This window comes from Marmota marmota, unplaced genomic scaffold (assembly GCF_001458135.2).
Source record: "Marmota marmota marmota unplaced genomic scaffold, marMar, whole genome shotgun sequence".
NCBI lineage: Eukaryota > Metazoa > Chordata > Mammalia > Rodentia > Sciuridae > Marmota > Marmota marmota.
This window is the reverse complement of record NW_026000019.1, coordinates 19,451,010-19,470,108: the sequence shown is the minus strand read 5'-3', so window position 1 is coordinate 19,470,108 and position 19,099 is coordinate 19,451,010. Positions and strand designations below refer to the sequence as shown.

Sequence of the window (19,099 nt, the reverse complement as noted above, 5' to 3'; positions counted from 1 at the left end):
GAGACCAGGAGATGAAGTTCCCACTCACTCAGCAGTCCCGGGTTCCCTGATCTTTGTTTCCATGCCTCTCCATCCCCGTGACATCAGATCACTGCGGATGTAGGGGCAAGGCGGAGCATTAGATATGAAGCTTCTGTCCATTCTGTGAGAACCTCCCCCCCGCGCAGTCCTGGTCGACCTTCTTGGCCTTTTCCACCATAAATGGGAGCCCACAGTTAGAAGGCAAACTCATGCTTTCCGCTTTCTCGTGGTGACCATGACGAATGCTGACACGGACCTGGCACCACCGCACTGGCAGGCAGAGCAGGTCAGGGTGACTGGCGGCTTAGTCGCCTGCAGCTGCACTTACAGTACATGTGTTTTGCAAGGCACTTTGGCTTTTAAAAACATTTGGGGGGCGGGGTGGGGGGTACCAGGAGTTGAACTCAGGGGCACTCGCCCACTGAGCCACGTCCCCAGCCCTATTTTTATTTTATTTAGAGACAGGGTCTCACTGGGTTGCTTAGGGTCTTGCAATTGCTGAGGCTGGCTCTGAACTCACAATCCTCCTGCCCCTCAGCCTCCCAAGCCACTGGGATTATAGGCATGTGCCACCATGCCCAGTGCACTTTGACTTGAAAATATGTTTCCATGTTGTTTTAAATTTTTGTTTTCAATTTTTATTCACTCCTTTAAAAAAAAAAAAAAAAAGATCTTTCTCTATCAAGAAAAGGAAATAGCATAGGTTGAGTATGGAATCGACTCAGGCCCAAGAAATTCGCCCTTTCTCAGTGAATCATCTTCTTTGAGTCAAAGGCCATGAGCAGGGTCCAATACAAGATTGCTGCCTTGATCTTTGAGGGTGATACTGAAATACAAGGAAAAGAGTGTCAAGAGATGGGGGAGCAGGTAACTCTGTCACTGTGATCGCTTCAGTCTCTCCTTTAGACACCGAAAATTGTTTCCTGAGCATCGGGCTGTGCTTCAGTTCTCTGAACAAGAGAAGCATCCCCTACTCTTGTGGAATGTGCAGGAGGGTAAGGGAGGCTGAGAGCAGAGAATGACTGCTCAGTTAAAAGTGTTCACTGCTGCATCCCTGAGAATTTGTCACAGAGCGACCTGTTGGGGAAACTGAGGATGGTTAAGGCTAACCCTGGGAGAACATGCAGAAAGAGGCTGGGTGAAGGGGAGGGGAGGTTGCTCTCGACAGAGGCGCAGCATGTCCCAAGACCCTGAGGTAGAAAGAAGCTCTGCATGTTCATGTGGCTGACAGCTGGGGCTTGATGAGCAAGAGTCAGGGACCCTGTAAGCTGTGTGGAGCTTGCTTCGCTGGCTCCCATATGGTTGGGTTTGGCTGCAGAATGAAGAGTAGGCTGGCCGGTGGCAAGAGTTAGGAGGTTTTCCTGGTGGTCCAAGTGAGAGGCGGTGGCACCCTGGACTAGGAAGATGGAGTAGAGGAGTGGCCAGGGGACCCTGAAGGGCCTGTTGGCAGAAGGATGGGAAACGAGGCGGGGACAAAGAGATGTGGAGAATCACACCCAGGCATCCCGCACCAGCGTCTAGGTGTGACAGGTGCCCTTGACCTACATGAGGGGACTTTGGAGGAGGAGAGTTGAGAGGAAGGCGGGAGCTTGAAGTTGGAGCTATCAAGAAGGCCAGTGTGGAGCCCAGGGTGCGTGGTGGCCAGCTCCTCCGTGGCACTGAAAGCAGCAGCCTCCTGATGGCCTGTCACGGAGAGTCCACAGCAAAGCCTCAAGTGGAGGCGATAACTGGATCGCCTACGTCTCCAGTGGATTCCGTTTTCTAGGGTGTTGAGGAGCTCTACGTCTGTGTTCACGGGCGAGATTGGCTTATGGGGAGGGGTCAGAAGTCTGGCCCTTTCGGTGCTCGCCCTAGAGGAGCTCAAAGGAAACAGACTCTGATGGAGTGAGCCCCAGAAGCCCACGTGGCAGCTCCGCATTGTGGAGATTTACAACGCGTCTTAGCCGGTGAGTGCTCCCGGGAGTTCCTGCATAAAGAGGCTTTCCCCGAAAATCTGGGGGGAAGAGACCTATAAAACGCTCCGAAACCAGAACTATTTTGAATGAAAATTTTTCCTATTTGTCCTGTGGATATTGATGTCTATAGAGATTTTATGATTTGATTTTATGTGTATTTCCTAGAAATTTTATCCATAACTGATACTTAGAAATTCACTATCATAAAAGTATACTTAGCATCTCTTAGGATCATTTCATCTCCTGCCTGTTAAGTCATATGTCTCGTTTCTAATTTTGTTTGTTTTCCCACTGCTTATATTACAGTGTTGTCTCATTGTCTGATTCATCAAAGAACAAGCTCTTAAATTTAACCATGGTATATTTGGTTTTCCATAATTATTTCCTGACTTTGTAAAAGCCCTGTATTCTTCTTAGTTTTTATAATTTTCCAACTTGTTAAATCCAATGCTGACAGTGTGTGCTTTAGCTTTTTTATTTTATGATAAGGCATTTGGGGCTGAGTGCTTTATTTATTTATTTATTTAACCTCTGAATAGAGTTTTGGCTACATGTGCAGAATTTCAGTCCTGTGTGTAATACAATTCTGTTGTTTTGTATATACCATGTGATTATAGTTTTGAGTTGCTATTTGACACAAGTGTTTTTGGAGTTTTATGTTATTTGAAATGGTTTGGTGGTTCTTTTCTGTCTGGCTTTTTATCATAATTTCTACTTTTATTGCACTTCTGTTTTGTTACCATAGATATATGAAATCAGGACTATAAAGATAAAAAATAATTCTTGGTCCTAGCTTATTAAATTCACATGAATGAAATCACAGGTTTCATTCTCAATTTAGAGCAGTGTAGGATCTCTGTATCATTAATTATGGAGAATCTCTGGAGAAGTTTGATACCAAGAAAAATCAATGAGAGTGGTCCATCAGGCAAAAAAGTAATGCTAACGAGTCCCTACTATTTTGTGTAAAGGTGGGGACCTATTGGTGAACACTCAAGCCCCACCAATGAACTTAGATTGCAGTTGGCGGGTTGGCGGGAGACAACAGATCTAACGGATGTGATGTTGATACAGATAAGTGCTGGAGAAAACAGAAGAAGGAAATGAATGAGGGGGGTGGGGGGTGCAGAACTTGAGCTGCTGGGCCCAAGGCTTCCCCAAGGGATGGCTGTGGACCAGGGATGCAAGTGATGAGGCGGAACGTCCCTCCAGCCCGAGCTGGCCCAGAGCAAGCAAGAGGTCGGGGAGGGCAAGGAGGCAGGTCGGTTGTCCCCAGAGGCCTGAAATCTTCCCGCTCACTAGAGGATGCTGAGCAGGATGGTGACGCCGGGCCAGGGTGGCTTCCTGGTGGAGAGTATCAAGGAGAGGTCAGGAGCTGCAGTGGTCACCCAGGGAGAAGACAGTGGCTTGGACATGGGATCTGTAGCTCATCCACATTTGAATGATATTTAAGGACCACCTGAGAAAAGGTGGACAGAATCGGACCCTGGACCTAGCCCTCAGTATCCCAGAATTCAAAGGTTTAACAAAGGAGGAATCGACAGTAAAAGAGATTCCGGAGAAACACGGAGTCGGGGTAGTGGTACAGAAGTCTTGAGAGGGCAAGGTCAGCAATGGCAGTGCTGCAGTAAAGCCGCAGAGCACCCGGCAGGGAACTGAGAATCGCTCTAGCAACCTGTAGAACACACACCTGGCAGGAAGGACCACCATCCTCCCTGGAGAGCATGAGAGGGGGAGGCTGGAGGGAGTGATCAGGGTAACTCAAGGAGTTTTCCCATAAAAGCAAAGAGAAATGGGAGTTCTTAGGAGTGGAGAGGGGCCAAGCGTGTGTGTGTGTGTGTGTGTGTGTGTGTGTGTGTGTGTGTGAAGATCTGGTTTTATCATGCAGATGATCCAAAGAGAAAAAAGGAAGAAATTGTTAAGTAGAGAAAAAAAAAAAAAGAATAATTATGGGAAGGAAGTTCACGAGGACTTAGGAGAAATGGGACCCAGTCTATACACTAGGTTTGACCTTTCATTGTTAAGGGAAAGGCAGAGTCTGTGGTTACAAGTACAGGTCGTCTGGTGGGTTTGTTGGAAAGAAGATGGATTATTCTCATCTGTATTTTCATTGTGAAGAATGGAGCATTATCAACCAAGTGAGAGTGGCCAAGGGGGTTTTGGAGATTGAAGGGAAGAAAGGTTTGAACTGAGAGTCATCTGGTACAGTGAGAGAGCACATTAACTTTGTAATGACAGCCTGGAGGTCTGGAGACACCGGGTGCCCGCTTGATATTTGCAATTATAAACTTGGTCTGAGTGCCCTCAGCCCCACTGTCTGACTTTTTGTCTGGCATTCATTAGAAACTTAGATGGAGCAGTAAGAAAATTGCTGGATTGGAGTTTTATTAGGCAAGTAGAAGAGTGGAGGGAAAGATGGGAAAGAGTTGACGGTCTCGAGGTTGTGGTTACAGTGATCTGCTGAACAGAAAATGTAAGGAGGGAGGTGACTGGTGGGAATCTGTGGAATCAGGGATCAGCAGAAATCTACAGTGGGAGTAAATGTTCAAAAAAGAAAACAAAACGGAAATTGTGACTGATGACTTTATCACCAATGCCTTGGTATATAAATTTCTAATTAGTCAAAAAAGACATTTGTAATTACTTAACAAATCAGTGGCCAGTAGAAACTTGTTTTGAATCACGGAAAAACAAGTTGAACTATACTAACTCTAGTTTTTAATAGAATTAAGCAAATATAATATCCTTAGACCTTGATGAAGTCTTTTGGAATACACCTGAAGGAAAATAGAGAAACCCAACTAAAAGTGCCTCGTGTGAAGTCTTACTTCTTAAGAAGTAAGAGAGCAGGTTAAAGGAACAAGTGACCCTGCCTAGGGATCATCTGAGGTCTGCTGTAGGTCATGGTGTGATTGCCACCGACCCTGACGACAGCGTAAGAATACTGTGTTATGACAAACATGCACATAAAGCAAAACAGGAAGAGTTGTGAAGGTACCATTTGCCAGAATCAGGATTCAGACATCCCAGCAAGCTGGAATGATGGGCCCAAACCAACCAGATAAAATGTAACCATACTAAACGTAAATTTTACTCTCTTGTTTAAAAAGGACTATGTGCATTCAGTTCTGAAGAACCCTGGTTTTATATGCAGCCACAAGTAAAAGACCAAAAGGCAGTGGCAATAATGCATAATTAAGTTTTTAAAATTTTCTGTATTTTGCTCATATATACCTTATACTGACTATTAGTTAAGCTCTTCCACAAATACAACCTTATATTTCTCCATCGTTAGCTTGAGGTAGACATTATTATTCTTATTCTGTGGATGAATAAACTGAGATGCAGGGAGGTTTCCTTACCTGGTGTGGTGTAGGAGCAGTAGAGCACATGGGATTGCATGAGGTCTTCACAGCCTTGACATCGACCCACTCTGCTGGGCTCCATCCCATTCTCCTGGGCTTACGTTAGTGAAAGTTTACTGTCCAGAAAGAAGACAAGCATCCCATCACACTGTTTCCTTGCATTTGTATAATATTATATCCATAGGTTTGTAATCAGTTGCTGGCGTTTCATTTTCAGAAAATCTTTTAAAATAGAGCAAACACTTGGGAGGCCAAGAATGAACTGTAATATCTAGAAAATTCTTCATATAAGAAACATTTGAAGATACTGGCTGAAGAGTTGGCTTAGAGACTTACACACACACACACACACACACATTCCTAACATGCATCTATAAGTTTGTGAAAAAATTTTATCAAGATACGTTTTTTAATTGCAAATTAATCCTATTTAAAAATCCAGGAGGCAAGTTTGCAATTTAAGGAAATTCCATAGTGCATTAAAAAATGATAAAAAATACCTAACATATATATACTTGACAATTTCACTAGGAACCAAGAATTGCCAATGAAAAGAGCAATTTCAGAGCTGGAAACGTGAGAAGGAATGGCCAGGGTGGTAAGGGGTACTCATGTGGCAGGCTGTGTCCAGCCTCCCTGGGGCCTATTTGGTGATGTGTGATCAATGTCAAGGTCGTGTGCAGACCTTGTGGACTAGCAGTTCCTCTCCTAAAAATTTATTTTTGTCTAATGATTTGACAATTGGAACAAAAGAATTTGAAGATTATTTTGAATCATTCGTAGTCATTTAGTATCTGGTTTGAGATGTTTGAAGAGCCAGCATAGGTAGAGAAATTGAACTTCCCATTTTTAACAGCTGAAAGCATTCTTTTGACATGGGAACAGAATTTTCACATAGAATCAAAACCGGGGTTCATCACGTGGTCTTGTTCCCTTCAGTGAAAAACTTAAAAGACCTCAGGGATCAAAATTCCTCCTGCATGTTTTCTCGGGTAGCAGTGCCGTTCTTTGCTTCAAACTGTGAAACCCGGTCAGTTTGGTTTTGCAGTGCAATCATTCAGAAGCTCCTATCTGCATGATTGCAGCTGAAATAGACTAAACAAAACGATGCAGTCAGTACAAATTGCTGTGGGTTATCTGCACAGCTACAGCGTGTGGTGAGAACCTGGAAGCTCATCGACAGAATCCATGAGACTTCCAGTAAATCACTCCATTCAGTGTCTTAAACCTGCATCCAACTCCCCTCCGATGTCTAGACGCAGCCTAAGAGGAGGCTTCGAAATGGGTAGAAATGAAGCAGCCAAAGCCACGGGAGCCTTTGACCCTCTCCTAATGTTTCAACCAGATAATTATTTTCCCTCTCAAGAATTTGGCTCTCCTTTAAGAGGAAAAAAATTAAGATTTTCCATGTGAAGAGCCCCTGAAAGCAAACTCTTTGGAGAACGGTCAGAGGGAACGGGCCAGAGCCGAATTCTTCAGAGCCGCTCAGAGAATGTGGAAAGTCTGCATCGTCTTGCTCTTCGTGCTTTCCAGCTGGCCGGGGCTGCTGGGCCTCAGTCCACCTTGCTGTCCCGCACCTTCACATCTTAGGGAGCTCGTTCTGTGCCATGGAGACACCTCCCCAAGATGGCCCGAGTGGTAGCTGAGAGCTCTGGGAGGGAAACAACTAGATAATTAGAAACCGATAACTGTATCCTGTCGAGATGATCCATCAGCCCTTCCACACCAGCACAGTGAACTTTCCTACTTGGAGAATATTCTTCCTTTAAATATCTACCTATTTATTTGAAATGATTTATTGTGCTGTTGTGGTCTGTCAGTCAACTATTTGTGACACTTTTATATCTTAGGCCTTCTGCAAGAAGCAAAGGACCTGGCCATAAGTTAATGAGCACCATGCATGCCTTGCACATTCGTTCATTCATTCATCCTTTCTTTCTCTCATTCATAGCTATTTGTTTTATGGAGGCCATATGTCAAGGACAGTGGTAAGCCCTGAGTGTGCCGTTTCTTGATTATTCGATCTTGGGAAAGTCCCCTAATCTCTGATCTGCGTCCTCATCTGTGAGAGACCTCAACTACCAACTTTGCCGGGTTGCTGTGAAGATTAAATGGGATAATTTCTCTTCTAAGATGGTGAAAAGTTTCTCTTTTGCCCTTCAATATCCATTGCAATACCCCAAAATTCACATGCACAGCACACGTGGAAGGTCTCAGAAACACTGGAAAGTGGAGATGTCCGCCCACCATTTAGTGAACTGGACTGAAAACCCACCAGGCCTGCAGTAGGAGTAGAGCAGACAAGAAGACAACCAGAAGCTGCTTCTGCGTCTCTCCACAGCATCGTCTTGAGAAAAGGAGATGCTGTGCCAACTCTCTACGGTGAGGCCAACTCAAAAACGAATCCAAGTGAGAATTCACAAATGGGGAAATCCAGATTAAAAATGCCTGATGGTAAATATTTGTTCAAGATAAACCGAGAGAGTTCCTTCCAAATAATTGCTTGAATGTAACAAAATCAAATACAAACGTTTAAAAAAGAAACAAGGAAATTCTTTTTTGAGATGTGAAAACAATAATTCAGGAATAATCTAGGTCAGTATGTCTGCATCTATTAACAAACTCCATGTGATAAAGTGGCAGAAAGCAAGCGCTCTCAGTTCAGGCAGTGAGAAGCCACGCTTTTACTACTGAATTTCATACATACCAAAATGATTCGAAAAGCTTGAAGATAAACTGAAAGACAAACATGTCAAAAGGCAGTTCGTTTCTCACCTTAAACAAAGGAAATAGTAAAGAGCATTAAAAATAATAATTATAAAAGCAAGTCAGGCTCTGTGGTGCCCACCTAGGATCCTAGCAACTTGGGAAGCTGAGGCAGGAGGATCATGAGTTCAAGGCCAGCCTCGACAACTTAGCGAGGATCTAAGCAACTTAGTGAGACCCTGTCTCAAAATAAAAAGAACTGGGGACATGGTTCGGTGGGTAAGCGTCCCTGGGTTCAATCCCAAATACCAAAAATAAATAATTGAGATAAAAGCACATCTCAGAATAACAAAACTAAGACCAAACTCATAGCCATGTCAAGGAGTAAACATTATTGAAACTTCCCTGCTCATAGGTGGTGATTTTTAGATGGAAAATAAAAATAAAATGCAGCCATGCTGTTGGTTTTTATAAGTCTTTTCAAAAAGTAAAATAGGTAAAAGTAAAAAAGATAAGAAAAAATATATATGTCTGTTAAATACAAATAAGAAGAAAGGAACCTTTGAATTAATGTACAAAAAATATGTAATGAAATCAGGATAAAGAGCATCATTTCAATAAACATATTAAAAGGTCAAAGTCATATATATATGACATATATAAACAACTAAATATATATATATAGATAGATAGTTGTATTTGGACACAACACCTCTATTTTTATTTGTTTTAATTTTTATGTGGTGCTGAGGATCGAACTCAGCGCCTCGAACATGCTAGGCGAGCACTCCACCGCTGAGCCACAACCTCAGCCCCAGAAGGTCAAAATCTTTAGTGTGCAAAAATGTCAAAGCATTGATGGAGGACCACTTTGTTATAAAATTAAAGTTTCTTTAAACACGATACTCACTATTTGAGTGTGAGAGTCATTATTCAATAAATATTTATTGTGTCTCTGTTAGTGCTGGTCACTTTGTCAGTATAAGCCCACTCGTCCGAATAGGCCTTTCTATTTGTTAAGATCTTCGTGCTGTTCAAGAAGATTTTGTCATTTTCTTAATAAAAAATATTTCTGTTTTTATAGGCTTTGCTGCTAATGTGAATGGGATCTTTTCCCATTTCGATTTCTACATTATTGGCAGTACTGAGAAAGGCAGCAGAGTTTGTGTGTCTTGCTCTTTATTTATTTTTTATTGGTTGATCAAAACATTACAAAGCTCTTGACATATCATATTTCATACTTTAGATTCAAGTGGGTTATGAACTCCCATTTTTACCCCATATACAGATTGCAGAATCACATTGGTTACACATCCATATTTTTACACAATGCCATATTAATAACTGTTGTATTCTGCTACCTTTCCTATCCTCTACTATCCCCCCTCCCCTCCCCTCCCTTCTTCTCTCTCTATCCCATCTGCTGTAATTTAATTCTCTCCCTTGTTTTTTTTTTCCCTTTCCCCTCACAACCTCTTATATGTAATTTTATATAACAATGAGGGTCTCCTTCCATTTCCATGCAATTTCTCTTTTCTCTCCCTTTCCCTCCCACCTCATGTCTCTGTTTAATGTTAATCTTTTCCTCTTGCTCTTCCTCCCTGCTCTGTTCTTAGTTGTTCTCATTATATCAAAGAAGACATTTGGCATTTGTTTTTTAGGGATTGGCTAGCTTCACTTATCATAATCTGCTCTAATGCCATCCATTTCCCTGCAAATTCCATGATTTTGTCATTTTTTAGTGCTGCGTAATACTCCATTTTGTATAAATGCCACATTTTTTTTTTATCCATTCATCTATTGAAGGGCATCTGGGTTGGTTCCATAGTCTAGCTATTGTGAATTGTGCTGCTGTGAACATATTAGCCCTTTAAACCCAGCATCTTATTCATTCTAGTGGTGTTTTGCCAAGCACTTGAATTTTCCAATTATTTCTTGAGTTAATTTTGATAATTTGTACCTATTTTAGGATATTATTAATTTCTTTGGGATTCTTAATTTTTACTATAGCATTGTGTATAGTATTGGATTTTATTTTTTTCAATATTTCCTATGTTTGTGATTATATATCCTTTCCCATTTGTGATCATATATACTTTGTTCTCCCATTTTTCCCCCCTTAATTAAGACTGTAAGTGAATTATGTATTGGTAAGGGGAAGACACTGTGGGTGAGCTTATCTGTTATGTGAATTTTATATCTTCTATTTCACTAATTATGGTTTTAATCTCTGTTAATTATCTCTTTTTGTTTTGTAAATAATCTTGATTTCTCTGGATAAACATTGACTTTTCCCCTCTTGCCTAAATGGTAAACATATTTTAAGCCACACGTTTTTCTACAGCCTTTGCTCTGCTCCACTGGGTATGAAGAGTTTATATTTTTTTCTAAATAATCTGCCCTTTTGTCTTTTTCTATGACACAGGGTTATCTAGGAGTGTGTTTCTCAAGTTTTTCTTTTACCTCTTTTGTTTAGAAATTCTTTTCTGCATTTTTCTTTTTTTTCCTTTTCTTTTTTTTTTTTTGTTTGGTTTATGATCAAAGAATATGACATAGATGATCTTTCCTTTTTAAAGCTAAGTAAGGATGATATTGTGTAAAAGTATTGGTCTAGGTGGATAACAGATTTTTATAAACATTTTATAAAAACTAAGCATTTTTTCTATTCAAGTGATAAAAATTCTATTAAAAGAACTTCTTTGATTATACTACTTATTTCCATTATGTGTTTTATTTTTGTTCATTATAACCATCCAATTTGAGAAGAGTTATATTAAAATGTGTCTATACGAGTAGAGGAAGGACATAGGGGGAGGGAAAGAGGAAGTACTGGGGATTGAAATGGAGAACGGTATTTTATATGCACTTAATATGGCAAAATGAACACCACTATTATGCATAGCTATTAATACACTAAAAAGTACCTATGCTTCTATTTCAATTAATTATTTTGAGTTCGTGTTGTATTTTTCATAGCACCTGCTTCATTTACTTAACTACTGCATTATTTGGTGCAAACAGCTTTATGAATATTTTCCAAACTCCATAAAATATACCTCATATCATTACAGAATATTTTCTGTTCATACTGTGATATCATTTATTATACTTTTAAATTCTACTTGTATGCTGTTAATATTGCCATTTATACTTTAAAAATTTCTTTATTTTTTTCTTACCTGATATCTCTTTGCACCTTTGTTTTTATGAATAATACATAACTAGGTTTTGTTTTTTTCACCTAAAATTCCTGCCTGAGTTTAGAGGATTCAGTCCCTTTGTACTAATTTAATAATTAACGTACTCAATTTTTTTATGTCATTTTTTTCTTTTTCTAATTCTACCCTTTTTCTCTTTTGGTTGATCTGCTCCAAAGATGATTAATGTCTCTCTCCCTTTTTTTCAATTCTGGAGTTTAATTATACTCTTTACTTCCATAATAGTTAATGAAATATTAGTATCATCACTACATAGTCAATAAATAGTCCTATTAATCCATGAGGCGAGTTATTAATTATTTCTCTGATGAGAGACGACCTCCTCCTCCTCCTCCTCCTCCTCCTCCTCCTCCTCGCCCTCCTCCCCCTCCCCCTCCTCCTCCTCCTCCCCCTCCCCCCCCAGTCCCCGACCTCCAAGATCCCTTTAATTCTGTTTCCCCCCTCTCCACCCCTCCACTTGCCAGAGGAGACCTTGGGTACATTTCCACCGTCTCCAGCCCTTTCCAGATCAGCACTTTTGGTGAGTGTGGCTGAGTACTTCCTGTGTGTCCAGCGTCCGCGTTTGGCCCTCGTGATGGACACTCCTGGTCTCTCTGCACTTGTCTCCATGTGGCTGTGGGTGCTGCAGCCCCTGTTTCCTCTCTTCCTCATCTCTCCTCGCCTGGAGGCCCCTCTCAGGGTCTGTGGGGCTGCTTTAGCCCTGAGCCAGCTTCGGGGTTCCCTGGAGTGTGTGGATCACATCTCCATGGCCATGGGTGCCAACTCTGCAGCCCTGGGGTATCATTTCACAGCCTTCTGCCATTTGAATGTGCAGCCCAGGGACAGCCAGTTCGTCTTCTTTTGTAATTACCTTTCTGTGTCTTAAAAGCAGTCTGTAAAATATTTTCTCGATTTCAGAACCCAGGTGCCTAAGTGGAACTGCACTTTCAATCTACATATTTTGAGTGTCTCTGCAAAACCCAGAGAAACTTTCCTTTAAAAAAAAAATAGTTTCTTTTATGATTCTTTTTTTCCTCTCATCTTCCTTTTTTACGACTCCAGATATTTTCAGGTTAGGTGTTCCAGGTCTGTCTTCTTATGATCTCATTATTTTCCTTCTATGGTTCCCACTTTTCCTGATGGATCTTGAGCGTTGCTAGTTCTGCTCTCAGTAATGACCACCCTTTCCTCGTGTCTACTTGACGTTCTAATTGGACGGTCTGATGTTGGACTTCCCAGGAGCCTGCACATGCAGCTCTTCAGGGCTCCCTCTGGGGTTCAGGCTTCTCCCTGGGGTTCTCCCCCACTGACGGCCTTGGTGATCACTGTCCTCCTTCCTTCTCTCTGGCGGCTAGGCCTCTGTCAGCGTCCTTCTACTCTCATTTGTTCACCGTGGCCTCGTTCCAGTTGCCGAGTGCTTTCAGCGGCTAGTCCCACCCTCCACACGGAAGCCACAGACGTCTCAGCAGCTGTGGGCCAGTAATCGCAAGTTGCCGCTTTCCTGTGGAGGCACCCGGAGGGATCCCTTCACCTGCATTAGAGTGGAGAAGGCTCTGCGCCTTCACGCCTGCTGAGGGCGCAGGGTCAGGCACACTGAGGGTCCTGTGGTCGTTGAGGGACCCTGTAACAGGGGTATGCCACATGCGGTGGCCACAAAGCTCTTGTCCAACCCAAAGCAAGAAAGTACGACAGCTGTGTCCCTCACACCCTCACCTGGGTCCTGGGTCCCAATCCTGAGGTCTGCCTGACTTGAGAAGGAAGGCCTGTTTGACCTGAGCGGGAGTGCAGAGGAAATGGAGTCCAGTTAAGCCACTGTCATCCCAGAATCCCCTGGGGACATACATATGATCCTCACACTGTCCCCATGGCGTCTATGGCTGATTGAAAAGGCAGACATTCCTCAGAACAGAGGAGGGGGGAGGGAGAGAGGATGAGGATGAGCACGGAGGAAGGAGAGAAAGGGAAGAAAGGCAAAGGGACACAGAGAAAAGGAAAAGCACCAACTTGGTAGGAGGTAGGACGAAAAGGTAAACAGAAATGGAACGAGGTGGGAGTCAGGGAAGGGTTCCCAGGAAGCCGTGACCCTGGAGGGGGTAAGGGCAGAGAGACACGGAAGCACTGCCAGGCAGAGCAGGATAGGCCAGGCCCGGGGCTCCCGTGAGGACCCAAAGGAAGGCTGGAGGCTGGAGCAGAGGGCCAGGTGTGCAAAGCAGCCAGAGCACAAGGTCCTGGCCACTGCCTGCAGGGGATGAGGGCCATCATGGCGGCTCTGGTCTAGAAGTGGCTGCCATTGGGGTCTTACCCAGGGATGAGACGTCGTTCACATTCCCAGGTCATGAGGATCCCGTGCAGAGAACAAATGGAAAGGGAGGTGGGATGTTGGGGGACCACTGGGGGCTATTGTAATGGTCCAAGAGAGAGTCAATGACAAGGTCATGACACTCTTAAGTGGCAAATGGAAGAGGGTTGGGGACAAATGGAAAGTGTCAGAAATCTCCCGAAGTACCCAGATGACACCACTGCCACAAGCCCTGGGAACAGTGGAAGAAGACCATCTGGAAATCACCAGTTCATGGTTCGTGTCCAGGGTCACTGACAGGGAAGCAGAGAAGTCAGTGGGCAGCCTGCCTCAGGCGGTCTAGATGGACACAGCACATGGGCGTGTGCGGCTGGGTGGAAGCTGAGGTACCAATGAGAGCTCCTGGGGACGGGAAAGGAGAGAAGACTGTGATCTTGTAGCTGCTAGCATCTGCCTAGGTCGGACTGTGTTTTCCCAAAGGTAATTGGACTGTGTATCATCATCTTAAAAATGATCACAAGGCTTGATCCTGCAATTCTCTAGTAGTATTTCCTCAGAAAATAATAACAGTTAATGTGGCAAATATGCATGAATAATGTTCATTTAAATATTACTTATGCTAGGAATAACAAAAAGGAAATTATTTAATTATCTAATATCAGGAGGAGGGTAAGCAAATGTTCATCCATTTATATTAATGGCCATTCTGGCATTACAGTGTTTGTAAAGATCTAACGGTATGGTAAATGGTCATATGATAACATTAATGAGAAAGCTAGAGAGAAAAGGAGGGGCCGGAAAAAGGAGTTTCCACTGTATGAACGTGTGGAACTAAAGAATGTATGAACATAAGGTTGTGTGTCACCCACTGATCGTGTGTCACCCACCTGGATGATAGCTGCCACTTTTATATTTTCATTTGTTTTCCAATTTTACAACATGGGATTCTTACACTGTATGCACTTTCATTATTAGGAAAACCATAGTATTGTCCCAGTTTTAGATGACACGTCATAGGCATCGCACCCTGTTAAACTCTGGTTACCTTTCCTTTTCACAATTTGACGAGCGTTTCTGTCCCGAATCTAAACAGTCTTTGAGGTTGTAAGATCATTCCCCTGCATTTAAAAGCTTTATGAGCTGCTTAGTCAATCAGACTTGTAAAATGGCCTTAGAAACTGATCTTATTACTGGACAGTTGCAAATGCCTTCCCCAGAGCCCTCCAGTCGGCTGGCACCCAGGGCATCATCACAGGGAGTGTATGCGCCCTTTGCCCTTGAATTGCTCAGTAGCACAGATAATATGAACTCTTTACTGTGAGGGTTTTTTATTAGAAATAATTATGTGATAAACAGGTATCAGAATTTGCTAATTATTTTTAAATACAGTAGGTTGTTTGGTTTTTCTCTAGTGATTATCTGGGGAACTTCTGCTTGGACTGTCATCTATATCATCATTGTCTGCGGTGACATAGAATCCTTTTTTATTTGGCTTAAAACTAAGAGTACGGTTTGGTTTTGTTTTTTTAACTCCAGGAACGTGTACAAAGACTACCGTTTCCTTGAGCTGGCCTGCGACTCTCAAGAGGATGTGGACAGCTGGAAGGCTTCTCTCCTAAGAGCTGGGGTCTACCCTGACAAGTCCTTAGTAAGTTGGCTATACCTCTTTTTTAACAATCATCATTACCTGCGTTGAAGAAAATATGCTAGTTCTTTGTACCACATGCTAGAGCAACTAGTTTTCTTACTGATTTAGTTAATCTGGCAAACTCTTGGCTGATACTTCATTCTCTTTATATTGCTTTTTATGATGCTTTTCTCCATCAGATTTCTGTATTAAGAACCTAATCAGTGTATTTATTGAAGCAAATGCCCTCCCTTGCCACAAAACATAAGCTACATGTTCTCAGATCAAGATTTCCTCTACACGTTATCCCACAGTATTATATGATTTCTCTGTGTTATTCCACAATATTAATAGGAGCAACATATCTTCAGTAGTAACAGGAGTATTTCAGATTCTAAAAAAATACTCATTTTTTAAAAATAAATATCTCTCTTTTCCTTGTGTCTGTATTGCTTGTACCCGTGGTTGTATCTGTATTGAACTCTGGCTAATGTCACTATGAGTGTGAAAGTACAAAAAACAGTATGGCTCTTTCCACTTATCTTTATTAATACACTTCAAGTGTCCTGGAGACACTTCTCTCACTGAAGTTAATAAACAGACCTTCTCCTTGTGTTCTTTAGAAACCATAATATTACACAGACGCGTCTGAAGTCTGAGTTTAAGCTCTGGAAGTCCCGCCCATCTTGCGTGCACCGGCCCTTGAGCACGCTGCAGATGGATGGGTCTCTGCACCTGCTGCTCCTGGGTCTTGACACCACCCTGGCTTCTCCCCAGTGTGGAAGCACCAAAGTAGAGCCCCAGGATCTGGCCCAGCTTGAGCCTTGTGCTGCTTCCTTGGCTCTCAGTCCCTTCACGGGACAGATCGGGTACTGATCTAGGCTCACAGTAGGGACAGAGGCTTTTCCAGGCTCAGTCTGAGATTTGGGTACAATGTGAGAAAATTGTAGCATTTCTGGGAAACTTTAGGCCCAGCTGCATCCCTGGGTTTACACTGGAAATTAACAGAGTTCTAGGAGTAAAGGGTGGAGGATTTGTACCAAAATGTTCTTCTGCTCCTATTTTAGTTTACACGTGGACCCCTCAACCCCTTCCATCCTTTGCATGTGTCTGGGAGGCACTTAAAACAGTGACCCTCCCACACAGTGCCCTGAGCCCTCTCAGTAGGACTTGCACCTGATGCTTCCTTGGTGATACCAAGGTACAGACGCATCTACGATTTTCATAATTGCTGTCCAGTCTTTCTCCTGTGCGGGCATACAGATCTGCATAGAAGCATGCCTCTCGAGAGACTATGAAGAAATCATTTTAAAAATTGGAGGAAATCACTTCCACCTAAGTTTCAGTTCCAATTACTTTTTACTCTTCTGTATCCATTGATGGTGGTGTGTTTACTTGCACAAACATTCTATATTAAAAATGCATGTATACTTAATTTTTTTTATTCATCCATTCCACAAAAAAAAAAAAAAACCTTCTGAGCACATGCTTTTTAGCATCGTAGGCATTAGTGAGACAGGTGAGCTATAAGGTCCTGCTCCACAGAACAGACACTGGGCAAGTGCATGTGTAACAGTAATCACGAAGCATCAAGATAATGGAAAGTCCCACCTAAATAAGTTAAAGGGACAGTGAGAGCAAGGGGCAGGTGAGCTTTTTGCAGGGGCAGGTGAGCTTTTTGCAGGGGCAGGTGACCAGGGGAACCCCTTTGAAGAGCAGGCCTTGGCATGGACTTCTCAAGGAAAGGAGAGATTAAATGCTGTGACTGTCTGAAGAAGGGGATTTGGGGCAGAGGCAGAGCAAGTGTAAACCATGCACAGCACAGCATCTCAGAGCAGCCCCAAGAAGGTCTGTGTGTCTGGAACACCGTGAGGCAGGACAGACTGGCAGGTGGTCTCCAAGATGATGTTGGCCTTAAAGGAATGAGCATTTTGCATTTTACTGTGAGGGAGAGAGAAGCCAGGAAAGGGTGTCTCCAGCTAGTTGCCATGATAAGATTTACATTCTTGAAAGACCTCATGGCTGGGTCTGATTAGAAGCAGCAGCACCTCTGGGTCCAAGCACAGGCTCTAGTGTCAAATCCCAGGAGCTCGCTTCCAAGCTGTGACCTTGGGCAGGTGCCCTAGCCATTTACATTTTACAATTCTCATTGCTTAAATAAGACAATGCTGCCCCGAGAGGGTGATTGATGGGGTCCAGTGAGATAAGGCGTGGAAGGACCCAGCAGAGCAACACAGTGAGGACCCTGTTTCCATGTGTAATGATAATGATCATGACTCATTTCCAGCTCAAGCACTTTCTTTAACAGCTAGAAATAACTATAATGAAGCCCAGCGGGATTGTGAATCCTTCATGCTATCTTCTATCTTCCAAATATGCTTGAGATGTGCAGGATATCAGTGTTGGGGGCGGGTGTGTCTCTTCCTTACATGCAGCTATAGTTGTGTAAAAATGTTTCAAATCACAATTTTGTAACTAAAATCTGTTTTAAGTGCACTAGAACAATTGGCCATGTAAGAAATCTTGTAATGTAGTTTTTGTGCTTAAGAAATTTTGTAATGTGTTTTTTTATTCCCTGCAAGAAAAACTATCATGGAAAAGCAAATTTTTCTAGCCCCAGTTTTCATGAATCTGGATTTTCATACACCAAAAAGATAATCTAAGAAATATTTTATATTTTTAATCAGACTACTCACTTTTAAGCAAATCTAGTGATGTCGTCCACAATCTGTTTTGATTCTTTTCACATTTTCATTTGTTTATAAACACACATTTGATACAATTGCCTGGAAGAAGGAGACGAGAAGTTTTTACTGCATACCAAAGACAAGACAGGAAATCAAACTTGGCAGTGTGCCATGAACATTGCATGTCTCAGTTTTCATCATACACAATATTCGCATTTTTATGCACAGTGTAGGCTTATGGGACATATTAAAGGCTTGGTTGGTTTGCAGATATTTAATGGCAGCTAACTGTTAAAATTAATCAAATAGAATGCTTTCCTATAGCTTCCATTTTGTGAGCACACTCACTTACATTTGGGAGAAGGATAGTTTTTGTTCCTGATTTGGAAAGATTTGAAGAAATTAACCTATAACTGACACTTCTAAGTCCTGATTTATTCTGGGAACTTATTCTGTGAACATGTGTGTATGTTGGTAATCAAAGGCTACTACTGAAGAATTTTTAAAAGATTATTTTACTGACACATACATAGATTGTTCCTGTAAATAAAATTACAAACAAATACAAATTTGATTAATTATCTAAAGAACGTGATGTAACAGCTAGCTTTTTTGACACAGTACGGTTTACAATGTGACTTGTATATAAACATTAAGGAATTCCAAATTCAGATTCTTTGAAGCACTGTGTGCAGTGGGATGCAATAGACTTCAAGTCAGATCCATTCACATTTTAAATCCTGACCTTGCTATCTATCAGCCATGTGGTGCAGGCATTTTATTTAATCTTCCAGTTATTTATTCTCTAAACTCAAAATAACAGTCCTTCCTCAGGGTGATTTTATAACATTAACCAAAGGTCCCTGTGCATCACAACTAGCTCGGTGCCTTCAACTGAGTGCACATTCAGTGCCTTTATTACTATTATTCAGAGTCATTAGCGTGTCCATAGCTCTGATTCCCAACTTAGTATGCACCTTTTCTTTGGAAACTGTCAGTGGATTTGGGCATGTGAGAATTTTCTTCTCTGATGACTGAGGAAGTCGGGTTGTTCAAAGGGAGCCCGATGCTGCCTGAGGGGACAGCACAGTCTTGGAGGCTGCATTGGTCAGGCTGAAGTGAGCCAAGGGGCTGTCAGGCTGTCACCTGCCAGCCATCTGAAAGAAGGAACCTGAGGTCCACACGTGCCCTGGAAACGAACTGGTATCAATTCATTTTGGGGTGTGTGGGCGGGGGTGGGGG

The 19,099-nt window shown here is 42.4% G+C and overlaps 1 protein-coding gene across 1 annotated transcript in view; it reads left to right on the top strand.

Moving 5' to 3' along the window:
* Dnm3 (dynamin 3) overlaps nucleotides 1-19,099 on the top strand; it is a 431,287-nt gene that overhangs the window by 323,620 nt on the left and 88,568 nt on the right. Inside the window, exon 19 of the mRNA XM_048810033.1 lies at nucleotides 15,080-15,191. Within this exon, the coding sequence (XP_048665990.1) occupies nucleotides 15,080-15,191 (112 nt within the window). The remainder of the gene's footprint in view (nucleotides 1-15,079; nucleotides 15,192-19,099) is intronic.